Here is a 17,139-nt window from a genome sequence, read left to right as displayed (position 1 = left end):
TTTCTTCTTGCATAACTGGGAAAGCCCCCGTTAATCTATGGCTGTTTTTCTTTCCCAAAGCAGCAGAGGCGGCGAGGCAAAGGGAATGAAGGGGTCTACCAGGTAAGCAAATGCCCAGCAGCTGCTCCTCTCAGCTATCTTCACGGCTTAACTGGAGCCTGTAGTTACTTACATACCTGACCGCAGCGTTAGTGACGCAGGATGATGCTGAGCTGTAAAAGCACCTTTCCGAGGGCAGTTACTCAGATTCAGGGCAAAGACCACACTGCTGGTGCTTCGGTAAAGTGGCTGCATGTTCTAAATACAACCGGCAGGAACGCCTGTGGAGCTGCTCTGGTAGGAACCATCTCCACAGTCCTACATCTTGCAGCAGCACCTTTGGACTGCAGCAGATGTCGCATGCAGCTCTGTCTCCGAGCTGGTTAACAGAAACCTTCAGGCTGCCCGACGCTGTCGTAACTCCAGGCAGCGGTGGTTCAGCCCATCTCACTCCAGTGTACAAACTGGTCAGCACCTCTGGCCCCCTGGTGTGCGGGGCCAGCTTCAGTGCTGCACAGACCTAACGGAGGGCATGGGGTCCTCATTATTTGGGCCACCATGCACAGCTGTTCCAAGATACATTTTATTTTCTGTAGAAGCCTGTGCGTTGCCACTGACATCTCAAAATGACAAGAGTATGTATTAAAAAAGTCCTTCTGGTGCAGGACGTGCCAGGCAGTTTTCCTGTAATGTGGCAGGTTTGTAGCTAACGGCACTTTTCCTCAAAAGCTGCTCTGCCGCGATATTCACAGGTAGCTGATAAGCAGCAGTATCTTATCAACACACTCGGCGTGCCACTACATTCATAGCAGAGTGAAGGCTAGCTACAAGTTTTACAAGCAGGTGCCACCTGTCTTACTAAATCCTCACTCACAGAAGCCCCCATTACCGTTACCTCTGCCCTGGTGGCCTCCTGGGCTGACCTGTGGCTCCGCCACGTCTTGCAGCGCCCTGCTCTTGGAGCAGTGGGTGCCACGGCGGCAGCAGGGGTCGGTGACTCGCCCCTTACAGCCGACTTCCCACCACCAGAGCAGGCTGGCGGGAGGAGGACTGCTGCGTCGCAGGAAGGGGTGTGAGGAGATGCTTCCCGGGGTTCTCAGCCATCTGAAGCCCTGCTGCCAACTCACCCAGAGCTGCACCTGACTTCCCTTCCAAATTAAAGAGGAGAAATCTAGAGAACGAAGCTCAGAATCTGACGTCTATTCGTTTAGTTACCGAAGCTGACTCCAGCACCAGTTAGCTCTTGGTAGTCAATAATACGCCAATAAAACGTACTCCGACTGGTTAGGATGAGTTGCTGTAGTCACGCTGGTAACAGTCACCTGAAGGCAAGATGCACCCTGAATAAGTGATAGCTATTGACACCATACAAAGACTAAGGAATCACAAGTAAAAACCTCTGTAGGAAAAAAAATAAAAAAAAAAATCTAGAATTTTGTTACCGAGCCCCTGCCACCCTGTTCCTGACAAGTCAGCTAGGGAAAACTAAAGCACTCACACGTGTACCTCTTTTTCTCTTTTTCAGGGACTCAGTGCGGCGACCAAGGACACTTATGACGCTCTCCAAATGCAGCCTTTGCCCCCCCGCTAAGTGGGAGTCACGGGGGGGATGGGCAAGAGGGAGATGCCCACCTGCTTTAGGGAGGAGGGAAAGCCTTTGTCATCCAAAACAATCACTGTGTATTTCCTCGGTGCAACAACCTGCTTTGGTTGGTGCATGGAGGGAGCATGTGTGGACTTGGGTCAGTCCCTTCTCCCTTCCCTCCTGAATCACGCAATTGCAAGCTTTGGCTATTAAAATGCACAGATCTGTAAAGTTCTTTCCAATAATAGTGGTTATTAGGCTGATTTTTGTAAGATTTCTGTTGTGGAAGCAGACCACACCTACCGACACAGCTGTTTCCGTAGCTCTTGCTACTTGCCTTCCAGGGGTATCAATCATGTAATTATGGTTTCATTCCATTTAAAAAACTTGTAAAGCTATACAGGGCTGCAGTTATTTCCTGTAGTATTTATCTTCAGAATGTTTGACACAGGCCAGCTAGACTTTTTGCTTTAAATTTACCTTCTAAAAACTGCTCCAGTGGAAGATGACTTTTTTTCTTTGATAGTAAGAAGTGTGATGTTCCTGTAGCGAAGGCCAGAGGCTGAATGCCAGCTTTGCAATGTGAAGAAAACGAGCACTAAGCTCCAAGAAAAGATCAAGCGATGGCATCGCCGCTGATCCAGCACCTGGAGCTAAACATGAGCCGGGCAACCTGCGTAAGAGACCTCTCAGAAAGCAGACGATACCCCCGTTACAACGAAACCCAGGAGAATGGGCTTTCCTAAAGAGACCAATACTGGGAAAGCCCGGAAAACTCCCCCTGGAGAATCCCATTTGGCTGAAGCGTGAGGCTGAAAACATCTGCCCCCTCACATTAGCAACATCTGCAACTCTCACTGCAGAACTTCCCACTTCTGGGCAACAGACACTGTAGGAGAACCAATGTAAATGCAGTTTCCACACCAGTCTATCATCAGCTTACCTTTACAAGATGATGCAGGTATCGTTCAAAGAGATACTAGTGCAATAATGTAACGTGTTTCTGATGAATTAATAAAGCCAGTGTCAAAAGCCTGAGCGTGCGTGTGCGCAGTGAACAGCTGTGGGGACGGCCCGAGCGCATCGGCTGGTGCAGTCAGGCTGGCTGGGCCGACTCACGCCCAGCCAGCTCCTGGGCAGGCTGAGGAGCACAGTAGCCCGACAGGGGAGCTTCCAAACACATCCTGGGAGGTGGGATGGGATGTTGGAGAAATGCCGTACGCCTGAGTACTAAAGGGACACTCACTCCCTGCTGCATCCCCAGCTTTGCCCGGTGACTTGCAAGACTCTGCAGTGAAGCCTGTAAGCAACTCGGCAAGGACAAAACCAGCCCAGCAAAGCGAAGGGCATTTTCACTCGGGTCGGGAGCTGGCCAGTCTATCCCATCCCGCCAGTCCCGCCAGAGGGAGCAGAGCTAATGGAAGGCTGTGGGAGCAAGAGCTGCTGCTGCGGGCGATGCCCAGGTGAGGCTACGTGTTCATTTCTGAAGGGACGGGGTTAGCAGCAGAAAAACTTGCTGTTATGTGAATTACAAGGCTGTGCCTAACTTCTTAAATAGCAACACTGCACCTGCAGTAGGTGTCCGCAGCTTTTGAAGAATATTTATTTACAAGACACTAAATTAGGGCAAAAAAAAAAAAAAAAGTAACATCCCGTGTGTGGCACATGAATATTTCTTGCAATTAATTTTCTAGATCCCTTACTGGTTTTCTGCAATGACAAGAAAAATGTGAGAGAACTGGGTGACTCCTCAAACAGCTGCGCTGAAAACTGCAGTGAAGCTGGCTCCTGCAAAGCCCTCTTGTTCCTGATGCGAGAGCAAAGAGTACTGAAAATAGCTTCCTTTTGTCAAATCACAATAACCCGATTTGCAAGATGTAAAAGTCACAAGTTTCAGCAGTCATAAAATACCAACAACTAAACAATGGGGAACAAACTCGGGGGGGGGGGGGGGGGGGGGGAGCAGGAAATCACCTTTACGCTCTTTATACATAAATGGATCTTCATTTCAAAGAGCATCCAACACTTCTTTCGGGGACACTCACCGTAGGTGTGAGCTGAATCTTCTCTTTGCCTTCGGGAAGCAACTGAAGCTGTTTTTTCTTCTAAGGGAAGAGCTGATAATACAAAAGTAGAACAAAAGCTTCAAGCGGAGCGCAAAAAAACCCTGGGTGCTCCTCCCGTTTTGACAAGACAAAGAGCATAAAGAACAATCTTCTGGCCTAGTTAGAAGCGTTGCGGGGAAGGGGAATTAGCCTTCCCCTGACACAGTTAAAAAAACTACAAACAAGTGCATACATGTTAAAACACTTGGAAAATGGTTTAATGATGTTTACAACAGAAATGAACTGTACAATTACAGTAAGTTTAATATATATAAAAAATTACAGCAGACAAATGCATCTACACAAAATCTACCTTTTCATTCTGATTTACTGTAATCTACACAATCTCTCAATGCCTACAGCTATCTGTAGGCAACCACTGGGAAAATAATAATAATAATAATAATTATAATAATAATTATAATAATAATAATAATAATAAAGGACATCTTTAAAGAGACAGCATTTTGCCTTCCTCCTCACCCCTAGTGTGATCAGCAAGGTTTTGAAATGTGTGGGACTCTCACATTTCAGTCTCAAGAAAAGCTTGGGTTGCGCTTGGGTACGGGTACTCCCACCTGGCCCTCCATTTCAAGTGTTCTGCTGACCTGAAGCCGATAAATGCAGTATACAAGGAAGGGCAAGAGGAAAAAAAAAAACAAAAACAAAAACAAACCAAAAAAACCAAAACACTCCCAGCCAGTGTGTAAGCAGGCAGTTGCACAGAGCAGTGAAACCGTGAAGACCAAAAATTCACCTGTCTGAGAAAGGAAGCAAAAGGGGACTGCCCAGGCGGTACAGACATTCACAAACCCTCGACCCTTCGAAAACTAGCAGAGGATTCAGAAGAAAGGGCTTGTTTTTCGACTCCCGATTCTTCATACAAAGGGTTAGTTTTCAAACAAATGTGTTAAAATATTATTTTTTAAAAAAAAAAAAAATTAAGCTACTTCCTCTTTGGCCCATCCCTTAAAAACAGTGAAAACCCCTTCACGCTGAGAAAGAACCTCAGGTCAATGGGGAAAAAAAAAGAACATGCTGTCTCTTTAAAAAGTAAGAAAGAATCCCAGTTGGGAGCGGCCGTCAGTGAAGATGCGATCCAAATTGGCGGTCTGGTGGAAATTCCACATGGAATATTATGTACAGTTTAAAAACCCTTAGTTGTTTGTTGTTTTTTTTTTTAATTATTTATGAACACCTAGGCAGTGAAAACTGTTATGTTAATACATACATAGACACACCCAAAACATACAAAAATACTATTATTTCAAACTACTAAGAATAGGACAAGTTCAGTTATCTCCATGCTATGACTTTAAGAGCATTACACTGAAACAAACAAGAATTTAAACGACAATTTTTTAATATCCCAGAAATATACCAAAATATACATCTAAGCTTTGGAATTACTGAGGTTAGACTAATGCAAGTGCTGGGTAATCGTACTTAATACACAAGTCTAAGGTTCTGCAGGAAAGAAATTATCTTTGGTATCTGCATCAGGCTAATAATATTAACATTTGGATTTTGCTTTGGGATAGAGCTTGTATGACCCTAGAACCAAACACCCCCCAATCAACTGAGATTAAAAAGATCCATGTAAAAAGTTCCTCCATTTGCAATCCCCCCCCCAAAAGTTAAAAAGTCACAGGCATCTACCTAGCATAAAAGGTTGAGAAATACAATGCATAGTTGCACAGTGGTGCTGCAAAAATAAAAGAAATCTAGAAAAAAGGAACTAGAGGAGAAATGAAAAGCTGCTTCTTCTTCTTTCAGGGATTTCTCACAACAGGACAGCCTCTTCCAAGCAGTGACGGGGGGAGGGGGGAAGCTCAGAAGTGCACCTCAGCGTGTATTAATCAACGTCACCCAGCCCCCAGAGGGTTAAAGCACCCAGCAGAGCAGCCAATCCTGCACCCAAGTCTTCAGCTCCTCAACCCACCTGCGAAGCCCCCCCCGGCCGCCCCCTCCCAGCGCCTGCGCCCCGGGTTTCACCCCCGAGCAGCGAGTTTCTTCCCGGGGGCATGTGGGGAGCCAGGCCCGGGGCAGTGCCCCTCGCCCGGGGGGCTGCCCCCCCCAGGGCTGGCAGCGACCCTCACCCCGGCCTGGGCCAGGCCGGCCTCACAGATGGGCTTGGTGCTGAAGACGCCCTTTGTCTTTGGTTTGTTTGTTTGTTTTGAGTTTATACAATCATTAGGAAATCTTTGGTTTTGGCTGGAAATTTTAAAAGAACAAAACAAAACAAAGAAACCGCCCCCTCCCGACTTATAGCAGCCACCGTGACCTGACAAAGCTTCTCTTTCCCATGGGGGTAGGGGAACTACATTCAAATAAAGATGGACCGGGTTAAGGATGCAGCTTCTGGCCAGGTTGGAGAGCGGGGAAGGGATAACAGGATTGTCAAATAATAAAGAAGAAAATTAAATATTTGGAGATTTCTTTGCTCTTTTTTTATTTATTTGTTCTCTTTTTTTTTTTTTTTGCTTTTTTTGCCTTTTTTTTTTTTTATTTTTATTTTTTGGTCATGTTAAAAAGTGAGTCGCGTGTGTGCAGCACTGGGGCTGAGAGCGCCTGCGGGCCCTGGAGCTCAGCGCAGCCCCGGGGTGGGGAAAGGCAGCGTGGGTGGGCGGCCCTTTTCGGCGGAGAGTGGAGGGGAAGGGGGGTGGATATTCACAGACTAATCAAGAGGACCCCTTGTAACCAAAGGAAATAAGATACGATTGCAATTTGCCCTCACTTTGCAGTAGCTTTTCAGCAGCGACATTCAGAGGCGTTGGGGGTCCCTCCCCAGGTGGCAGGTCACGGGGTGCTATAGGCCAGAGTTCAGTGTTAAGCAGAGGAGGGAGGGCAGACTTGGCAACTCTGTAGGGTTTGGAGAAAGTTAAAGCAAGTTACTCAGTTACGAGTTAGAAATGAGGTATACGACAGCTCCTGTACCTGTGGCGGATAAACACCCCACACCTACTCACACCTAGCCTTAGATACTACCACAGAGGAAGGAAATGGAACAACACGACGGCACTGGCGGGACGAAGGAGCTACTGCCCGGGTCCTTCCCACGGGCGGCCGGCACACCAGGTGCCCCGCGGGGACCGGTGCTGCTCCAGACCTCTCCCACCGCCCGCGGGCGGCTCGGCAGCCATCCCTCCCCTCTCCCGGTCCGCGGCGGGGGCCAGGCCGGCTCCCCGGGAACCGCGCTGATCTCCAAGCCTTTCTGATCTCCAAGCCTTTCGCATCGCGCTTTCCCCTCGGACTCGCTCGGGTGAGTCACCGAGGCCGACAGACGGAGAGTGAATGGGGGAAGAACTACAGGGTTTGTCTCAACTGCCTTGTTCTCAGGACACTGTCACGGGTGCTCTCGTTCCTAGTTTCTCAAGGGGGCTGTGTGTCTCCACGACCCGCCCCCTTGGCACGCCCATTTCCAATGTCTTAGGCTTCGTTCTTGGCATAATTTCGGATTTCTATAGCACCGCAACATGCCGGCTTCGTCCACGCACAGCGTTACCACGTTCAGGGAATAGGGCTGGAGTAGCTGCTGCTACAAAACTCAGCAAAGGCAGTACGGATCCTGAAGTGGGGCCTACAACAGATAGGAGAATTTTGGGAGGAAAGGGGAAGCTAACGTGATAAATTAAATATCTTACGCTTTAAAGCTCTACCGGAGAATACTCCCCAGCAGACGGACACAGTTTTTTTAAGACAGATCAGCGTTTTGGTCTGAGCTACTTGACAATGTCCTGTTTGGTAGAGAGATGAGATAAGGCAGAGGGGGGATGTTCCAATTCTGGGGCCGAGCCTCAGCAGCTCTAAGGAACACCAAAGGGTATCATCTTCCCTCGCCTCCCACAAGCTGTTTCATTTCCTTCCTCAGATTTGTTTTCCTTAAAGCACACCTTGTTTTCCACTTCTTTTGTTCCAAGTGCTCTTTTCTTTGAGAAGTCATTTCTTCAATATCCCTATTACCTACCTATAAATCTAACTAGCTCTTTGAAAAGTCACACAATATTAATACCACTTTTACATAATGTCAGAACAACAATTCTATTAGTAAAGCTTTCAGTGAAGTTCTGCAACCCGATTGGTGTCCGGAGGAAGAGTAGCTGGACAACCCACCTCTCCCCCTTCCTCCCTCCCTTTCTTCACAAGAGCTCACCAAGTTCACGGATAAAACAACTCAGCCCAATAGCACGATACATGAACATGTACAAGGCTACTTTGGGGAGCAAAGAAAGGAGTCTTCGAGGCCCCTCCCTTACGAGAAAGACCATATGCAAAAGCTGTTGAACAGACTCTGACCTTGGACTACACTGCTTCCACATTCGAAGGAAAGAAACAGTTTTCCCTGACTGTATCCCAACATCAGCCTAAGACCTGCAGCACTGGGCAAGCCCCGCACCCCGTTCATCTCCACAGAGCCGAAGCAGCTCCGTGCGGAGGAGGTGGGGGTACCCACAGGAGATGAGGTCCTTACAGGAAGGGACACTGACCCAAAGCTCAAAAAAAACCCCCACCCAGCTTTTCCTCTTACCCGCTCTGAGAACAGCAGAGCTGACAACTTATCAGTGCCTTTGGTTCCCTACGAGGCCGCTGGGAATTCTCCCGCCCCAGTGGAGTCGAGCTCCTTTAGAAACCCACCTCCCTCGGTCGCCACACGCAGCCAGGCGCACACGCTTGCGCACACGCTTGCGCACACATGCACTTGCACACACCCCCACGCGCTCCCCCCCGCCCCTCCCCCGCCCCAGCAGCCTGGAAGGGGAAGGAGAGGGGAGCCAGCACCCCCCAGGGCAGCACCCGCTCGCTCTTCAGCTACTCCCACCGCCGCGACACCGAGACACGCCAGGAGAACGACCCACTCCCTCGCCAGCAACCCCCCGCAGCCCCCCCACCGCTGCTGCACAGTATTCCCACCCTTTCAGGCGTCCCAGCCGGGGGTTAGGAGTAGGTTAGCTTTCACTTCTCAGTTTGGTTTTTTCTTTCATAGTTTTTGGTCTAGACAGGATTAGCATTGCTATTAGAAAAAGAAGTGTTTAAAAAGTTTTCCACCTATCATCAAGCACTACAAGCCCTACATTCAGTAACAAGACAAGGGGGATAAAAGGAACCTGTTTCACTTTTTGCTCTCCCAGATAGACTTAAGATGCGACAACCGTTCTTCTCCCTCCCCGAAGTTAAACACAACGGACCCAGTTCAGCTCTGGAGCAACTCAACTAACTGAAACGGATTTACACCACCTAGGTTGATCCTAACCCGGTACAGCCACCTTCTTTCCCCCGAGCCTCCCGGACACGCGTTGCCTCGTCTTTAGATCCCGGCGAAGGGCAAGGAAAGGCCAAGGGGCAGGGAAGCGTGCGCACACTCGGAAGGACCCTGAACAGCAACCCGATCAGTAACCTGCATGCCACCACGTGCTGTGCTGCAGATTAGACCACAGATAAACCAACCAAACAACAATCCCAAACCCAGGAGCGACAAAATGTTTCCTTTGGCAAGACAGATACAAGGAAAAAAATTCATGAGCAAACATTTTCCTTCTAACACAGTCAACCCCATTCTCTGCCCCCAACATCCACCCACCCCCACCCGACCCTATAAAGTTGTAACCTATAAACAGGATCTCAAATACATACAGCATAATCATGTTTATCAATCATAATAAACATCAGTTCAACTAAACTCTACAGCTAGAATTATCTCCACTATTTATAAAGTTTGCTTTTATCTTCTGATTTATTTTTTTTTTTTTCAGTTTAAAACCAGTTCTGCGACAATGCTAAGCTATGCTGAGGTATTTTATGAAGGTGCCAGAAGCCAGCTGCTACCCACAAGTATTGTTCTCAGAGCTGTATGGTGCTACCTTGCGCTGAGGGAAGACGGGGAAGGAACACGGAGGGAGAGGGGAGGAGAGAGGGGGGGGAGGGAGGGGGCCCAGATCGTTTCCAGTCATGGACGGTTCTTAGCAGGGTGTTGCAGATGGAGCTAAAAGCAGCCCCGAGACAAAGCCCAGTAGTTGCTTGGGTCTGAGGCATTTGGTCAGAAGAGAAGTACCTGATAGGTTCTACGTGCTGACCTGACTCGTCTGCTCAACTGAAAGGTGTCTCTTCCCTTCTCCCACAGTTAAACTATTTGTAATTCCAGTGCAATCTTCCTAACACCCTTCTAACAGCATCCCACAGGGGTGAAAGCTCGGAGCGTGTAACCCCTAAGCGTGTCCTGGGAGAAGTGGCAGACAGATCCAATGAAGATAGGTAAGTCGAAAAAAAATATCAAGTTCTTTTTCCTGCGTTACTCTGCGTGCTTGTCTGTGAAGATACGCAAGTATAGGAATCGCTTCTCGTCATCGTTCCAAAAGCACTGAAACGACTTGCGCTGACTTACAGGGAACCAGGTGCTGTTCATATCACGGAGCCAAAGACAAGAACATTTTGAGCAATTGCAAAGAGTGAGCCGATAACTTTAGGACAAAGCCTCTTCTGTCAAAACCCTTTAAAAGTGTTTTAGGGGTCTCCCCACCGGAAAGAAGGAAAAGACTCACGAGCAGCACCGGGAGTGAGATTTAGTGACTGAAAAGAGTAAAACCTCTGCAAGGGATGTGTCTTGAATTCTGTATTGCTATAGTATTTGGGGAAGGGAGGGAGAAGTAAGAGGTATTGGCTGCAAAAATATAAAGGAATTTGAGTTGGCTACGTGAGAACTGGCAATCGTAAACCCGGTGAGGGGCAGGCAGCAGGTGAGCTTACTCCTTTGGTAACACTCCACCCTAGGCAACAGGCAGGTGTACATCCTACAGGCACACCCAGGCCCCGTGGATAAACACCACTTAACCGCTTCAGGCAGAAGAGGAATAGGGAATAGTGACTCTTAGTAAAAGTTAACGTGGCAATAAATAGATCTACATTTAAAATTTCTGGTTTAAAACCAACTATCCGTGGACGTGGGACTCTTAACGACCATGGGAAGCTACGTGCCTCCCTAGGATGATCGTGCAAAGTAAATTTTTATCTAAGAAAGTACCAATTGATATTTCAGATAAATTAGATGTTGTTTTGGGTTTAGTATCTGTGATATGGTTCTGGTGTTCTGCTCCATTTGTAACACAGAAAGAGGGAATTCCTGTTTCAAAGAATGTTGCTCTGCAGGAACATGCACAGCGTTAAGGAATTAACACCGCTGTCTCCTTCAGTAACTCAACTGCAGAAATGTGTGTGAGCCAAGCTCACTGCAAGGCTTCCAGAGGTGACATTTAAACATCAGCACGAACCAAAACATTCTGTTATAGTTCCAAGAGAAATAAAAAAATAAAGACATGTTCTGTTGCTCACAGAATCGTTGGCATAGATGCACACGACGAATTTTATCTAATGTGTTTTGGTAACAGCCATTCTCTTACTGCCCCCTGAGTTAAAACCGGTTATTTCTATGCTTTTTTTAAAAAAAATAAGAATTATCCTAGAAGATTTTGGCAATATACCAAAAGATCAGAAGTACTGAATTTTTGTCTACATTTGATGTTCACTGTAAAGTATGTAAAATTAAAATAAGGGGTAGAGGCAGTGGATTGCTCTTGTTCAAACGAAAAGCTATCATACTACAACAGAACATTTGTCCTCCTACGTTAAGATCAGCAGATGGCTACTTCGCTCAGTGTTGGCATCCTCCTGATTAACCTAAAAGGTGTAAAAATCAAAAGCTGTAACTCCAAATACATCAGGAGCTATACTGTTTCCACTGAAAATCTCTTTATCTTTAAACGAACGGGCTGACAAAAATTCAAACTTGAAGCTTCTGATGTCCTAAAAAGGTCTGTAACTGGAGACTTTGGATGTAACAAGCCTGGTATCTCCTCAGCAATTTTCCGAGCGCAGGCACACCCCCCCCCTCAGAGCACCATGAGACTAACACACAGTGCACAGTAACTCAGAAACAAAGTGAATCTCCTTAAGGAGATTTAAATAGACAGATGTGACTCTTGTAAAGCAGCCCTGTCGGTGTGTACTTTCTATGAGCTGTTCATGAATCATTCTACGACTAGGGAGAGTGTGCCTTGAGGAGATCAAGTGTGCTAAAGCCAAACTAGGATACATTTTCTTAACATCAGAAAAAATTTCATCACCAGCCTACACCTCATCCTGAAGCCATCTCCTAAATTGTTCTTGACCTTCAGGGCGTATCTGTGTATCTCTTGCTTTTTGAGCTAACCGTCCTTGACTATAATGAGAGTTTTTCACCTTCTCTTTTCCTGCATATGTACTTTGGCATGGTCGTAACGATGAAAAGCAACCCATACGTCTTTAAATACAGAGACATGGAGCTCTGCAAAAGAGATGCTATCATCCTTTTCTAACACGCTGTGAAATTCCTTCTGATCATATTTACTAGGTCTGTATACAATTGTTATTGTCTCTTTTCAGATGCATCAATTTCTGCTGTCAGCACGATTATGATTTAAAAAAGAAACTTCTCCTCAATTCTACTACACCATCTCATATTCCTTTCATGCTCTGAAGAGGTAGATGTACTCTAACTAGTATATACACTCTAACTGGGCAGATGTACACCCATTGCCAATCTGATTTCTGTCTTTCACCTAGCCACTGGAGGCAGCCAGCACCGGTGACACCAAACACTGCTAGGGATGACGAGCAGGGCTCCAGGAGCGACAGTCGGTCATTGGGATGTTTTAGGACAGTGAATCAGAGCACACTGCTGATGGATGCCATGGGATATGTGCTGTTTGGGTATTCTGTCAGCTTCTGCCAGGAAAACCAAGCCCTTTCTGGATATGTGGCTACTCTTGAGTTTCCAGTTTCTCTCAGAAAAAGACTTGCTAAGAAAATCCCTGGAACCTGGGCCCCAGAGAGGGTGATGGGGTAGAGAGGAGGAGGGTAAGGGGGTATAAGGTGCTCACACCAAAGCCATGTGACCAATGCAAAGGTAGTCAGGAAAAAAAGCAGATTTTTATAATAAATAAACCATCCAAGCTGCATTAGTGTTCCAGATATGTACTCAACAAGACCCTCTCCCAACCACAAACCAGCAAGAATGGGACATGAAAACTCATTCAGACAGCTAATGGCACAGTCTCTTTGAACTGAAGAGAGGATTTTCCGCTGATTTAAGGCCCACCTTTCTTTGTGTTTCCTAGATATATGCAAGGACTATGCCCCCCCACCCCACCACAAAACCCTTAGGGGGTAGTGGACACATCGGAGAAAAGACCGGTAGTATCCCCCTCCCCTTTAACATAAAAAGCTTCCGGATAAACCGTATTTTTGCACAGGCGTGAAAGTAAGCAGGAACTTTCAGAGTCAGGAATGAGCATTATAGCTGCAGGTTTTCCCCATCCTCTTACTTCACTGAACGCAAGTCCCAGGGACTTGCATTCCTTTGGTAGACTCCTTCGCAGTCCACGCTGTGGCCTCCAGACCTACACAGCGTGTACTGGCATCTCCTGTTCCACTTTTTCCCTACCTCCCTGAAGCTCACCCAGTTATACCTTTCGCTGCTCTGAAGCTTTTACTGCCAGCCATTTCCACTCCTGCAGTATTATTCACGGCCCTAAAAGCCTCCTGCACAGCCTGAAGCCATAGAGACACATCAAAAATACCTGGATTTATCCATACAGGTGGGATGGGGGTGGGACCTGTTGGATTAACAATCCCCTGACATTGCCATTCTATTTACACATCAAATAAAAGAAAACAAATTAAAATCAAGTTAAGAGTCTGCCCCAAGGATAACACAAATCATCAACCAAAGGAAAAAAAAAAAAAAAAGATTAAAAAACAAGCAGCAACGTTTATATAAAATTAATAAAAACAAAAGACAAATGAAAAAGAAATTGTCAGTAGCATCTATCGCCTCTCTGCATCTGAACTGCACTTATACAAACTAGTCCATTAGTACAGCAGCTTGCTAGAAATTGACTTTGGTTCAAGCTTAGTTTTAAAAAAATAAAACATAAAAAAAATCAAAAACACATTAGAAACGGTGGACGGACATTTGTTAGTTTCCCTGCTTGCAGTTCACTAGTTTTGAAGTTTTAGGGATAATCGGTTTAAATACTCAGTAAAACAGGAAGGTGGAGAGTTAAGAGATGAACAGAGCAAAAACACGGCGTTGGGGGGGAGAGATAAGGGGTTCTGCCACTTGAGTGCAAATGCAAATCCCACATGCTCAGGTCACAAACCAAAGCACATGCAGAGTTTAAAGTTGCTGCCTTCTGGACCTTGGATGAGAAGCTCCAGGGTCCCCCTGAATCATCAACAAAATGAACATAGCTGCATCAGCTCATTATTTTAGGACACTCCGGTGACAAAAGAAAAGGGGGCGGGGGGAAAGGGACTCTTCTAATACCCTCGCTAGCTAAAAGTAATTTAGTTTTATACACATGGCAGAAACCTCTAAATCCATCAGGAATCGAAAGTTCAGAGTGAACTGCATTGCAGTGATCCAGTCTTCTTAAAAATCTTTTTTTTTTTTTTTTTTTTTTTTTTTTGGTTCAGATACTAGATTGTATATTTCAGAATATACAGATCTAACTTCTGTACAGTTCGTTACTCTTCCTCATCCACGTAAATATCCTTTGCTACATGGATCAGAATCAACCTTGAAAAGACAGTTACAGTGGCAGGCAAGCCCTGACGCTCTGGTCAGAGATGCTTATTGCCGTTTTTCCGTAGTTAGCAGCATCACAGCTCAGAAACTACATGAGATCACCCAGGCATGTGCAAAGCCCCAGAGCCAGCTCTATTGTGTTGGCATAAACGGTGGTAACTTCTGCTCTCGTAGCGCTGGCTTCTCTGTTTTGTAGCCAGAAGCACTCTTTTACTAGAATGTTTTTCTACATACAGCGCTGGAAGCATCAAAATTAATAAAGGCAAGGGAATATTGCTACGAACAGGGAGAATCTGACCTTCCGAAATTCCGTACCAATTCACCTGGCGAAAATCTAGGGCGGTAAATGCCGCTTTACATACTGCCAATTAGCTTGGGTAACTTGACATTTTTGAAACATTGGTGTATGCTCTTAACAGCAAAATCAAATCAACAGAACAGAAGAGCCAGCGGTATGTCACACAAGCTAGACTCGGGAGGTCGAATCCCACTCTCTGAAGTAAAAAGGAACCATGCACAGAAAGCTAAGAGCAGAATTTGGCCATTTTGTCTAAATAATTGAGAGAAGGAGAACTGCAGTTCCGAACTAATTCCTACCTCTGCTTAAAAAGCACAGACCAGCCTGGAAGTTTGCACACAATGATCTCTACCTGCTACGCTGAGCTTCCTGCACAAATGATGAACATAAATTCTTCTGACCCTTACAAGTAACCGTCAGACAAATTCAAGGATGAGGAAACCATTCAGAACGTTCCCAGAAGATAAGGACAGAAAGTCTATTTGTGCTCCATTCTTCCTTCTCCACCCTCCCGCCCTCCCCCCATGGTGTGGGAGCTCGCTGAAAATAATCCAGGAGCAAAAGACAAACGCGTCCAAACTATATATATAAAAATAATAATAATAATCATCATCATCATAATAATAGAGATACACCAGTAATACAGGCCTGCCTAAATTGTACCAGTTAAGAAAGGAACCCCCAACACGATTGATACGATTATAAACACCTTGTATGACATAATGGCCTGTACAACAGACCTATAAAATGATAATTAAAAAAGAAAGATATTTAGACCAGAAAGAAACAAGAAATCCCCTTCCTATGTTTGAGGAGTTGATAACCCACCTTAACTTGTCATTGTGACTGCTGGAAATGATAAGTAGTCCTTTCACTTTTTTTGTGGTTTTTTTTTGTGGGTTTTTTTGTGTTTTTTTTTTTGTTTGTTTTTTGTTTTTTTTTTTACATTTTTGGTTAGAAAGTTCTCCGATCCATGAAGCGATCCTGAAAAGACAGTGTTTATTATAAAATTAGGCAAATGTCTGTCCCAGCTTTAAATCCTTCCTGTTTTGCTTTTGTTTTTTATCTTTTTCCTTCTCTCCCTTGTCCCCAGCAACACGGTGAGAGGATGCCCATCATTTTCAGTTTATAAACCCCGCTGGCAGCCAGTCCCACCGCACAGTGAAACAGGCTGCTGGCAGCACAGCTCAGCCCGGCTTACTGTGCCTTGGAGGCAGTAGTGGTGGTGGACGTGGCCCCGCTTGCAGAGGCCACCGTGAGGAGAGAGTTCTGGATGGGCTCGGCTGAGGTGGAGGTGGCGTGAAGGCTGGCGACTGGTCCAGAGGCCCCTGCGGAGGCTGCAGCTGCAGAGACCAGGCTAACCGGGTTGCTGGTGAGCAGAGAAAGGTTCTGAGGGTTCAGGAACAGAGGGGCAGTTACGATGTTAGGAGTACCTCCAGCATTGGCAAACACCAAGTTTCCAGTTGCATCCAGTGATGTTATTGGAAGAGAGCCACCAGATGCAAGAGCTAAAAAGGGAAAGGCGAGCAAGGGAGGAGATAACATCAGCAGTAAGCAACAATGCAAAAAGTGCCTAAAAGCAGCCGGTCTCTGCGTTTTCCTTTCTCTGACAGGCGTGCTCTCTGCACCACTAACGCCACCCAACTCACTGGAGGTTGTTCTTTAAGAAACACAAGTCTTTATGAAGAGCAGACAAGACCTTGCAGATACTAAAATGCCTCTGTCGTCTGTCTGCTCCTAAAATAATTCCATCGCGCCTTTTTTTCAGATCTCTTCAGCGCAAGTCTATGCTTTCTGCCACAGAAAACCTGTATATTCAGGCAACCTGTACTGGAAAGGGTCGAGGTGAGCGTGCACGTGAAATGACAGCTATGACAAGACGAAGAAGGTCATGTAACCTTGAGTGTGGCGTTTTAAATGTTGACATATAACCACTGTTACTCTCACCTGTCTACAGGGTTCAGTCTGCCTTAGATTATGATCTCCTAAATTTATCTGTGACACTTTGCAAAATGGGTTTTTTCTACTGTGGAAACAAGATTTGCTAAGCTAGTTAAGAAGGTATTTGAATACACAGGTTAGCTAGCTCTTTAGGCACTTGCATCACCTGGTTTTTACGGATGAGAAACTACAAACTGAGAACAACTGCTAAAGTCAGTGGAAACTTCTGGGTGCGCAGCACTTCCGAAATAGATCTCTACTCTTCTGAATAAGGATTTATGGATTTGAAGTTCTACATTAGGATTTTAGGAGGTAGGTTGTTTGTCGTGGGTTGCTTGCTCAGAACTGCCCTCCTAAGAGACCTCAAAAGAGCACAACTCTGCTCAAGCTTATGCTAGAAGAGCTATAAAAAGCAAATCTCTAACCTGCTGGAGATACATGCCAATGGGGGAAGATAATAAAATAAATTCCAGATCACATGCAATATCTTAAATGCCTCCCGTAAATCGCTACAAGATCATACACAATTCTAATCCCCTTTGTGAAGTTGTAC

At 46.0% G+C, this 17,139-nt stretch overlaps 2 protein-coding genes across 14 annotated transcripts in view; one reads left to right on the top strand and one right to left on the bottom strand.

Annotated features, from left to right (window-relative positions):
• Positions 1-2,662, top strand: part of CD247 (CD247 molecule) — a 57,596-nt gene extending 54,934 nt beyond the window's left edge. For 2 of the 3 annotated variants that reach the window (XM_005445494.4, XM_055702949.1), the window contains exons 7-8: positions 61-102; positions 1,565-2,662. In XM_005445494.4, the coding sequence (XP_005445551.1) occupies positions 61-102; positions 1,565-1,630 (108 nt within the window). In that variant the 3' untranslated portion in view covers positions 1,631-2,662. The remainder of the gene's footprint in view (positions 1-60; positions 103-1,564) is intronic. The other variant, XM_014285209.3, reaches the window with a different exon arrangement.
• A 137-nt stretch (positions 2,663-2,799) lies between these two features.
• The window catches only part of POU2F1 (POU class 2 homeobox 1), a 122,948-nt gene continuing 108,608 nt past the window's right edge, over positions 2,800-17,139 (bottom strand). For 8 of the 11 annotated variants that reach the window (XM_055702944.1, XM_055702946.1, XM_055702943.1 and 5 more), the window contains one exon: positions 3,920-16,153. In XM_055702944.1, coding sequence (XP_055558919.1) covers positions 15,843-16,153 — 311 coding nt within the window. In that variant the 3' untranslated portion in view covers positions 3,920-15,842. Of the gene's footprint in view, positions 3,742-3,919; positions 16,154-17,139 lie in introns of those variants that run through there. The other 3 variants (XR_008731046.1, XR_008731044.1, XR_008731045.1) reach the window with 3 other exon arrangements.

The sequence above is a fragment of the Falco cherrug genome, chromosome 2, assembly GCF_023634085.1.
Source record: "Falco cherrug isolate bFalChe1 chromosome 2, bFalChe1.pri, whole genome shotgun sequence".
Classification (NCBI taxonomy): domain Eukaryota; kingdom Metazoa; phylum Chordata; class Aves; order Falconiformes; family Falconidae; genus Falco; species Falco cherrug.
This window is presented reverse-complemented; position numbering and strand designations above follow the sequence as displayed.